We start from the raw sequence: 11,301 nt of genomic DNA on the forward strand, positions 1-11,301 counted from the left end.
CACATACCAAAATTAATTCAAGACCAGGTGGACAATTTAAATAGACCTATAACCTGCAAGGAAATAGAAGCTGTCATTAAAAGCCTCCCAACCAAAAAATTCCAGGGCCAGAAAGTTTCACTGCATAATTCTACCAGAACTCCAAAGAAGAGCTAATACCTATACTCCTCAAAGTTTTCCAGATAATAGAAACAGAAGAAACATTACCAAACACTTTCTATGAGGTTAAAGTTACCCTGGTACCAAAATCACACAAAGACTCAACTAAGAAAGAGAATTAAGGACTAATATCACTCACAAACACAGATGCAAAATTACTAAATAAAATACTGGCAAACTGAATCCAAGAACACATCAAAAAAAAAATCATCCACCATGATCAAGTCAGCTTCATCCCAGAGATACAGGGATGGTTCAACATATGACAATCTATCAATGTAATCCACCATATATATAAACTGAAGGAAAAAATATATAATCATCTCATTAGATTCTGAAAAAGCATTCGACAAAATGTAGCACCCCTTCATGATAAAAGTCTTGGAGACATTAGGGATACAAGGACCATATCTAAACATAATAAAAGCAAGATATAGCAAGTGGACAGCAAACATCAAATTAAATGGAGAGAAACTCAAAGAAATTCCACTAAAATCTGGAACAAGACAAGGCTGTCCACTCTCTCCATATCTATTCAACATAGTCCTTGAAGTTCTGGCTAGAGCGATAGGACAACAAAAGAAAATCAAGGGGATTCAAATTGGAAAGGAAGAAGTCAAACTTTCACTATTTGCAGATAATATGATAGTATACATAAGTTAGCCCAAAGAGTACAGTCTGGCAAGAGGAATGTTTGTAGAAGTATGAAGATACAGTGGGGAGGGCCTTGGTCCTGCTTCAAAGTCATGCGCTAGACTTTCTTGACTCCCCATGGGAAGCCTTACCCTCTCTGAGGAGTAGATGGGGGGAAGTGGAGGGAGTGGGAGAAGAGCAGGGAAGAGGAACTGGGATTGGTATGTAAAATGGGAAAAGATTGTTTTCCTAAATAAATAAATTTTAAAGAAAAAAGTATGAAGAAAAGAGAACAACCATGAGTCATAAATGGAAGATGAGAACAAAGGCAGTGTCCAAATTTGTTTCTCTGTTCTGTGAGGGAACAAAACACTGACCAGAAGCAACTTGAAAGAAACGATTTATTTCATTTTATACTTTCAAGTAACAACAGTTTATCATAGAAAGAAGCCAGAGCAAGAACCTAAGGCAGGAACCTAGGGTAGGAACCTAGGATAGGAACCTGGAGTAAGAACCTGGGGTAGAAACCTGGGGCCAGAGCAAGAACCTGGGGCAGGAACCTAGGGTAGGAACCCAGGATAGGAACCTAGAGTAAGAACCTGGGGTAGAAACCTGGGGCAGGAACCTAGGACAGGAACCCAATACAGGAACCCGGGGCAGCAACCTGGGACAGAGAAGAAGGGAGGATGCCTACTGGCTTGCTAGCCACGCCTTTCTCAGCTTACTTTCTTACACCACCCATGACCACCTACCAGCTCCCACTGAACCCTCTTACAACAATCATCAATCAAGAAAATGCCCCCACAGACATGCTCACAAGTCAGCCTGATGGGGCAATTCCTTAGCTGGGGGTCCCTCTTCCTAGGTGATTCTAGATTGTGTCCAGTTGGCAAAACCCTAACCATCACAGAGAGGAAGGACCCATCTGTCGTCAGTGAAAAGAAACATCTAGAAAAAGAATGACTACAGTTACGTGTTCGTGCCAAGAGACTCTAAAGGCATATATGGATAAAATGCCGCTCAGAGGTAAGTCTTCTTCATTTCACATATTGAGTTATATTTACTCTCACAGACAACGTCATTCCAGCCCCATCCCGTAGGATCCCAGTGAACTACGGAAGCACATCTCTCTTCGGGGAGGTTGGGTTCATTTAGGTGCCAGAACCTGCAGGAAGCAAAACAGAAGTAAGTCCTCCGTGAGTGCCTAGCATTTGCCTGAACAGCGGAGTTTGAGGTTGAATGGAACAGGGCGTGGGTGAGAGAAGACCCCAGCATTTTCTCCTCTTTCTCACACAACCCATTTCTAAAAGGCCAAGAACAGGCACCTTTACATGTATTTTTTTTTGTTTTGTTTTGGATGTGCTATACTTTGACCTTTCCCCTGCAATCCAATATTTACTTTCTCTTCTTCGCAAATCCCTCATCATGATATAAGTTAGGATAAGTTCTTTTCTTTTTGGCATATATAGAGGCTGCCGTTTTACATCAGCTTCCTAACGCTGATTGTGAGTTAACTGCCTCCTTTGAAGACTATAGAGGAAGGGACTGGGCCTTACTTTTGGAATTAAAATTATTTTGTAACTAAGGTAAAACCAAATACTAGTGCTCTTAAAAAATATATGTAACAATAAAATGACTTTTAGCAATATTCTGTTGTACTCGTAGATCAGGGCCTTATTCAGCCATCATCAGAGATGTTTCAGTTGGGAACAATACACAAACCCACAGCAAGACATTACCCTGAGAGAGACCTTGGACCACACAGCTCTAAATGTCTCCATCAGATTCCTCCACCCTGAGCTCAGGGAACCCAGTGTGGGAGACAGAGGGGATGGAGGATGCCAGGAGAACAAAGGCCTCTAAATCAACATGATCAAAATGCATATGAAGTCATGGAGTTCTGAAGCAGCATGCACAGAGCCTGCAGGGTCTGCACTAAGCCCTCTGCATATGTATGATAGCTTTCAGTTCTTGTGTTTTCTCTTGGGGCTCTTATTTTTCTGTTGACTTGAATTGTCCGACTTTAATCAATGGTTTAATTTTATTATATTTTACTCTGTTATGTTCTAATGCTATATCCTAGAAACGTGTTCTTTTCTAATGGATACAGATGGGAGAGGAGGTGTAGAAGAATGTGAAGGAGTAGAGGGAGGGGAAACTGTATTCAAATTATACTGTATGAGAAAAAAATCTATGTTTAATAAAAGAAAAAAAAGGAAAAAAATAAAATACTTGTTTAACTTTTAATTTACTTTGACCCTTGATGTGAGATTCCCCTCTGTATGCTGTGAATATGATTGGTTAATTAATAAAGAAACTAGCTTGGTCTGATAGGGTAGAGTAGAGCTAGATGGGGAAAACTAAACTGAATGCTGGGAGAAAGGAGGCAGAGTCAGAGAAAAGTTATGGAGCCGTTGCTGGAGACAGATGTGCTGAAACCTTGCCAGTAGGCCACAAGCCTTGCAGTAAAATATAAAATAATGGAGATGGGTTAATTATAGATGTAAGAGCTAGCTAGAAATATGCTTAAGTAATTGGCCAAGCAGTGATTTAATTAATACAGTTTCTGTGTGGTTATTTCGGGAGTCTCAACAGTCGGGAAATGAACAAGCGGCCTCCTTACCACAGTCCCTGATCAAGAAATTTAATGTCTTTTTATTTTAAATGATTCATGTATAAAAATGGAAATCATAAAAATAGAAATAAATTTTGTAAGGGCTTCAAAGTAATTCACAAGATTGCATGAGAATAAAATAAGGTAACATATCAAAAGTATTATTGTGTAATTATTCTGATGTTTGTCATAATTCTGATTCAGTTATTTTAAATTTTTTTGTTAAAGATCAATAAATTAATTTAAGTCTCTGTACTTAAAGGCAAAAAAACAATATCCAATAGCTGAGAACACCATCTTTAAAGTCAGATGGACATAGGATTAAATGCAGTTTCTAATTTTATTGATCTATTGATCTTGAGGAAGTTATTATTCAATATTTCATATGTAAAATGAGCTCCTAAAAGAGAAGTTTCATGAAACCTTAGATTATTTAGTAAATTCAATGTTATAATTATTAGTATTAATAGTCACAGCTAGCAAAATTTTCCTCAATTTTCAGCGTAAATAATTCCAATGGTTCATTAAGCTAGGACTGCACTCACCTGACGTTTTGGCTGCAAGGAGTATTATCAATCCATTGCCATTTGTTGTTACCTTGTGGATCAGAAAGCCCCAGGAAGTAAGTAATCGACTTATCCAGTTGTTGGATGATGAAATTCTGTATGGGTGAACAAGAGTTAGTGATTGGGAAGGCCCATTCTGAACAGTGCAAACATTCTTTACAGCCCTCACAGCCAGATGAAACAGAAGAAAACACCAGTGAAATGATGGCCATGGGAACCAACAGCACAGGCACCAAAACAACCAACACTGTTGCAAGGCCAGGAGGCCCTAGTCTAGGAACGCTCGTCATTCATTCTTCACCAATTAGAAGAATCACCTCAAATTCCACGAGAATAATTTATATTTTAATCTCTTTTAAAATGTTATATGCTTAAATGTTATGATACTAGATTCTATGTCTCTACCTGGCAAGGCTAAGGGTCACCCAGATTAAAACATCATTTCTGGATATATCTGCAATGTGTTTCCACAAACAGTTGGCTACAGCGTCTGTGAGCTCAGTAAGCTAGCTTGCCCTCCAGCAGGGGTAGGGATCATCTAAACATTTGACAGCCTATACAGAATGGAAGTCAAAGCAAACAGGAGTTCTCTTATTTTGCTTGCTGACTGTCTGCTCAGGTAGGGAGAGTCTTCTAACTCCCCTGGTTGTCAGGCCTTTGAACATCAATGGGCCTTTATCAAATTAAGCAAGGTTGCAGTATACAAAATCAACACCATTTCTTTGTACCAACAATAGCAGTAACAACAACAAAATCAATCTGAAAAGCAGGTAAGAGAATGACTCTTTCCAGTAGCATCAAAAAGAACAAAATACCTAAGAATAAGCTTACCTCAGAGAACAACTCACTCACTCAGGAAGCAAAACAATGTATTCTGAAAACTGAAGGCATAGATTAAGGAAATCAAAGAGCACTCAAGTGGAGAGACTCCTTTTTCCTGGAGTGCATAAGTAAACTCATACATACAGTCAAATGATCTCTGACTAAAGGTCACATGATGGGAAAATGACAGTCGGTTTAACATATATGCTGGGAATAAAGGCTGTGGGAAAAGAATGACTCTCATCCCTTCCCTCATACTCCATGCAGAAGTCAATTCAAGGTGCTTCAAAGACCTAAATGAACAGTGCAAATTTGTAAACTCTTAAAAGAAAACCCAAGGTGCGGGCTTCATTGCATTGGAGTTAGCAAGGCATTTTGGGACATGATGCCAAAAGAACAAGCAACAAAATAAAAATAGACAAAGGAATACATCAAACCAAAAAGGTTTTTTTTTTTCACAATAAAGAAAAAATCAGCAAGTATAAAAGCAGCCAATGATACTGGAGAAGACATTTGCAAGCCATATCTCTGGAAAGGGACTAATATCCAAAATTAAAAAAGGATACCTATAAACTAACAAGAGTAAAAGAAATAACACAGTTAAAAATTGGGGGATATGGAACTGACATTGTTCCAAAGAAAATATACAAATGGCCAACAGAAACATTAAAAGATATTCAACAGAAGGACTCAGGATAGGAAGAAACAAAAGGATGGAAAGGCTATAATACAGTATACTCCTGTACAAAATTATCAGATTCCAAGTGTGCATTATTAATCATCAGGGAAATGCAAATTAGAACTAGTTTGGGATTTAGAATTGCCCCAATCAGAGTAGTCACAATCAAGAAAAAAAATGACTACCAAAGACAAGGATATGGGAAAAGAGAAATATTTCTTTTTGGTAGTGTGAGTGTAAACTGGTGATGATCACTATAGAGACTCAAAATTGGTCAGTGGTCTTCAATAGAACATCTAGCGGGGCAGTGGTGGTGCACGCCTGTAATCCCAGCACTCGGGAAGCAGAGGCAGGCGGATCTCTGTGAGTTCGAGACCAGCCTGGTCTACAAGAGCTAGTTCCAGGACAGGCTCCAAAACCACAGAGAAACCCTGTCTCGAAAAACCAAAAAAAAAAAAAAGAACATCTACAACACACCTCAAGCTCAGTGAACATGAGAGAGAGAAAAGAACACCAGAGCTCGAACTCACAGCAGCAATGGCTACCTTTGAAAGACACATACAAGACTGGGCCCACCAATCTTCCATCACGGGTATGGGAGGGGCTAAGATGACCCCTTCCTGAGAAGCTATGGGCATTTAACAGTTGCCATGTTTCTCAGAGGTGGCTGCACACCCATGCTCATGCAGGCAACCCTATTGAAATATGAGTCTCTCTCTCTCTCTCTCTCTCTCTCTCTCTCTCTCTCTCTCTCTCTCTCTCTCTTTCTCTCTCTCTCTCACACACACACACACACATGCATGCATGCAGGAACACACAATAATAATACATGAATTCACTTACATCGAAGAATCTAAAGTAATCAAACTCATAAAAAGCAGGAAGCAGAGGAGTGATTGCCAGAGCCTTTATGAAATGGGAAGTGGAGAGTCTTTGTTCAAGGACTTCCAATATTGCAAGGCAAAAAGTTCTAGAGGATTTTCTATAATGGGGTGACCATACTAATAACTATTAGCCATTTCTTCTGCATGTGTGTTACAGTTATAGCTTGGTCTTCTTGTGCGAGTCCTATCAATGGGAGCAGGGCTGTCTCTGACTCTTACCTGCTTTTGGGACCCTTTGTTGGGTTGTCTTGTGCAGCCTTAATAGGAGATAAAGTGTCTAGTCTTATAGCAACTTGATACGCCATGGCTGGCTGATATATGTGGGAGACCCGCCCTTTTTTGAAGAGAAAAGAGGCGAGGATGGGGGAGGGTGAAGAGGGAGGTTTGTGGGGAGGGACTGGGAAGAGAGGAGGAACAATGATTGAGTTGGGGAAAATTAACTAATTAAGTAATGATAAATCTAAGAATGATCAAGTTTAGCACATTTGGCTACATTTCCCTACAATGAAAAGGCTAAGACAAACAAGGAAGAGCTACCTGCTCAGCTTCAGTGTTGATCACCACCAAATGAGCCCCCATCTTAGTACATTTCTGCTCGCTGATGTTCCAGATGTTCTTATCGGTAGAAATGTGGTAACAGCTGGAGCCAAATGACTTCCAGTGACTTGGGCAACAACCCCAAACTTTTTCTGTGACCGCAAGGCAAGACGAATAAGATTAAGGAGACGTGTTCTACACAACCCCAAGGATCTGAGGCTGCTCGCCAGTGTTGCTTTCTCATTATAATTACAGCATTGACTATTCTCTGAACGTATCATTTGGGGCCATAGAATTGATGTTGAGTTATTTAATCACATAGTACCTCCAAAGCATTTGGAACAGTACTTAACTCAGAATATTGCTCCTTATTGCTACTTCTTACTAATTTTTATCCATTATCAAATATTTGAAAGTTTAACCATCACTTATTGGTTGTTAAGAGTGCAGAGCATGGGCTCATGCTCTAACTCAAGGATCCAAACGTTGGCCTCAGTACTCTTTCAGGGCAGGAGTGAACCGGAGAAGACAAAGTATGTTTCCCAATTAGTCTTTAACTGTGGCCAAAGTGGGCATTTTTGTGGTCTTTATGAGATAATTTTAGTTTCTGCTTTTATTTTTTTAATTGAAAATATTGTTTTCACACAATATATTCTGAACATGGTTTCTTCTCCCATCTCCTCCCAGATTCTCCCTACTCATCCAACTCCACACCACCGTTCCCTCTTTTTTTTTTTTTTTTTTTTTTGAAATAGGCTATTTTTCTTAAAGGACAGAATTTAAAATAGAAGAAAAACACAAGAAACACACATATGAAGACACAAAGACTCATCAGATGCAGAGAAAAACCCATAAAAACCTCGCAAAATTGGCTGGTTGGTGGTGGCATACACCTTTAATCTCAGCCAAAGACAGGTAGATCTTTGTGAGTTCAAGGCCAGCCTGGTCTACAGAGCGAGTTCCAGAACAGGCACCAAATCTATACAGAGAAACCCTGTCTTGAAAAAAAAAATTAAAGAAAAACAAGCCAAAAAAGTTGGAAACCATAATACAAGCAAAAGACCAGTAAGATTTTTTAAAAATGCCTAAATAAAGCAATATGAGACAAAAAAAATTACCATTGAGTTTGAAGTCTGTAAAAACACACATGGTGAGTAAAATAACAAAAACAACATGAAAGTAAAACAGAATCACTAAGTAAAACCCAGAATAAAATAACAGACGATAATTAAAAACAGGCAAAGTAACAATCTTGAGTAATAATGTATAAGCATTTTCTAAAATCAGGTGCAGACACAAAATAAAATTCCAGAAGTTAGAGCGCTTAGCAATAGTGAAGTTACAAGCTAGTAAATAGTTTGATAGCTTCCTAGAACATATATTGATTACTTGATCTAGATATTGTGAACATACTTACTAACCCAGCATTTAAAAATGGCTTCAAAACAAAAATCTCCAATAAAATGTTCAGATATGCCTTATTCATCACCAGAACTATCTGCAATATATATTTCAATGTGGAGTAATATATTGTGATATTATAACATTGAAATATCACCTGACTTCAAATATATTTAAGTAAAAAATATGTTATTTTACTTAAATGTATGACAAAGTTTTAGAAATTTTACAGTTACAATTTTTTGTTATTGTTGTTTTTGTTTATCCATTTTTTTCTTCTTGTTATTTTTGAGGAAAATTTATTGACCTACCTTAAAATAAACTTATTTGTTACTTAAATAATTTCAAAAAAAAAGTAAAACCCAGAGACAAAACTGGAAATGTGTACCTCAGGAAGTCAAACAAAACCTCAGAAATAAGCCTCTCCAACAGAACAAGAAGACATAAAAGAGAAATTCTCAGGCACTGGAGACAAGGTAGAAGAGGTAAGTAGATACCTCAGTAAAAGAAAATATTAAATCTAAAAAAAAAAAAAAAAACCCAGGCACAAAACATCTAGGAAATGTGGGATCCTGTGGAAAAGACCAAGTCTTTGAGTAATAGGACGCAAAGAAAGAAAAGAAATCCAGGTCAAAGACACAGAAAACGTTTTCAGCAAAATCACAGAAGCAAATGTCTCCAACCTGAAGAAGGACAACAGATCCCCAAACAGACTGGATCAGAGATGGTAGTCCCCATGATACGTAGCGATCAAAATGCCAAACATACAGAACAAAGAAAGACTATTAAAAGCTACAAGGGGCGTGGTGTTACAGGGATATTAGAAATGGGTTAGATCGATATGTAAGAGCTAGCCAATAAAAGGCTACAGATAATGGGCCAGGCAGTGTTTAAAAGAAAAATAAAATAAAAGCTACAAGGGGAAAAGACCAAGTAATATATAAAGGCAGACCCATTAGAATAACACTCAACTTCTCACTGAAGACTCTAAAAGCTAGAAGACCTCTAATAGACCGTAATACGGCCTCTAATAGACCGTAATTCTCAGCTCAGGCTGATACACCCAGTTAATTTTTTTTTTCTTTGAGACAGAATCTCACTATGTTGCTCTGGGGCTGTCTGGGTAGGTCAGACTGAATTCAGAGCTACAGGAAGTTCTCTGCCTCTGTCTCTCAAGCACTAGAATTATAAGCATGCATCACCATGAATGACAAAATAAAAACATTTTTGCTTTGAGTTTTGTTTTTAATGTATCAGTTCAAAAGAGCATTGTCAAAATGTCTGTTATTTTTATTTCCTGATACTGTTATTATATAAAATAATTTCACCACATAAAATTATCTACAAATAAAATGAATTATACCAATGAGCCTGGTTGACCATAATTTTAAGCTAGATATGCTTAGGGGATGTGTTTATGAATGGACACAAAGTTTATCATTAAAATCCACTTCTGTTTCGTTTCAGAGCCCTCTAAAAGTGAAGTGCCTGCTTCCCCTTTCAAGGAAGTCATGCTTTAAAGCCACAGCTGTAGCCTGGTGTGCTTCTGCACATCTGCAATCCCTGCACACAGGAGGCTGAACCACGAGGGTGGTGAGGACGAGCCAGTTTGGGCTGTCTAAGGAGTTCAACCCTGTGGTGAGATTTTGTTTGTGAGCTAACAAATAAGGCTTGTCTGAAGACCAGAGTGCAAAGCTAAGCCGCTAGTTAGCCATAGAGGCCAGGCAGTGGTGGCACACACCTTTAACCCCAGCACACTGGAGACAGAGGGAGAGAGATCTCTGTGAGTTCAAGGCCGCCCTGGGCTACGCAAGATTGATCTAGTCTGACAGAGAAACAGAGACAGGCAGTGATGGCTCACACCTTTAATTCCAGTACTTGGGAGTCACACGTCTTTAATACCAGCACGAGGAAGATGAAGACAGGAAAGGATGTGCCCAGGCAGAGGGAGGAATATAGGGCAGGAGGAGACAGGAGCTCAACGCGTTCTGAGGATTCCTAGAGCCAGGATCATCCATTTGGTCTGAGGATTCCGTAGAGGTAACAACTAGCGGCTGGCTGTTCTGCTTCTCTGATTTTCCGGCATTACCTCTATATCTGACTCAGGGTTTTTATTATTAAAACCAATTAGAATTCAAACTACACAACCCTTCCTGGGGGCTGTCTCAAATCAGATACATGAGCTATTATTGTATAAGTGTCTCCAAAAAATAGGAGACAGACTATCCTCACCGGAGTTGTTTTCCTCAGGAACGAATCAGCTCTGTAGACATTTGACCACCCCCCCACCCCCCCAAAAAAAATTCCAATATGCTAAGAAAGGCAAAGCCAGGAGACTCTGGCAACACTTTTGCATTGTCATGCAACATATTCTGACTAATAACTAAGGGGGAAAATCGCAGCGCCTCCTAGACGTATGAAGGGCTTTTGCTCTGTTTTCACTTCTCACGGATTTCTCCACAAAGGTGGCATGGTGAGTAAATCAGTTCTAGAGATAGGACCCTGTCACCTGTCTAGATGCCGTTTCTTTTGTGTGTAAAGACTGAGTTCATAGGGAAAACTACAGACGAGCACATTACTGTCTTTGCATTCTTCATCACACATGGGTAAGGCAGATACGATGCTCAGTGATGACTCCCAGCTCTCTGTGGATGAACTTGGTATTTGCGCATTCTGGGAAAGGGCAGGCTCAGCCCGACTCAGTTATTCTAGTAATAAAGATGGTACTTGAAATGGAGATGGAGAGCATTAATTGAGAAACGGAAATATCAAAGAGAATTTATACATTGAATGTAAAACTCATGGGAATAGCTATGAATGACTTCCAGACTTTACCAGACAAACTCTGTGTTGTGTTTGATAGTGTTTCACAAAATCAAGATGCCTGGGAATTGAATTGAATTGTTCCCTGGATGTATTCAGAACCTGAACTGAACATGTAAGTGTAGAGAAATCTTGATAGCATGCAAGTTTAAACATCACACACCACACACACACACACAATAT

At 39.1% G+C, this 11,301-nt stretch overlaps 1 protein-coding gene across 2 annotated transcripts in view; it reads right to left on the reverse strand.

Annotated features, from left to right (window-relative positions):
- Nucleotides 1-1,185: 1,185 nt before the first annotated feature.
- Nucleotides 1,186-11,301, reverse strand: part of Clec6a (C-type lectin domain containing 6A) — a 12,613-nt gene continuing 2,497 nt past the window's right edge. For both annotated transcript variants that reach the window (XM_050164142.1, XM_050164141.1), the window contains 3 exons: nt 6,895-7,046; nt 3,952-4,067; nt 1,186-1,957 (listed from right to left, as the gene is read on the reverse strand). In XM_050164142.1, coding sequence (XP_050020099.1) covers nt 1,813-1,957; nt 3,952-4,067; nt 6,895-7,046 — 413 coding nt within the window. In that variant the 3' untranslated portion in view covers nt 1,186-1,812. The remainder of the gene's footprint in view (nt 1,958-3,951; nt 4,068-6,894; nt 7,047-11,301) is intronic.

Source organism: Alexandromys fortis, unplaced genomic scaffold, assembly GCF_014885135.2.
Source record: "Alexandromys fortis isolate MF-2015 unplaced genomic scaffold, M_Fortis_MF-2015_v1.1 scaffold_150, whole genome shotgun sequence".
NCBI classification, from domain to species: domain Eukaryota; kingdom Metazoa; phylum Chordata; class Mammalia; order Rodentia; family Cricetidae; genus Alexandromys; species Alexandromys fortis.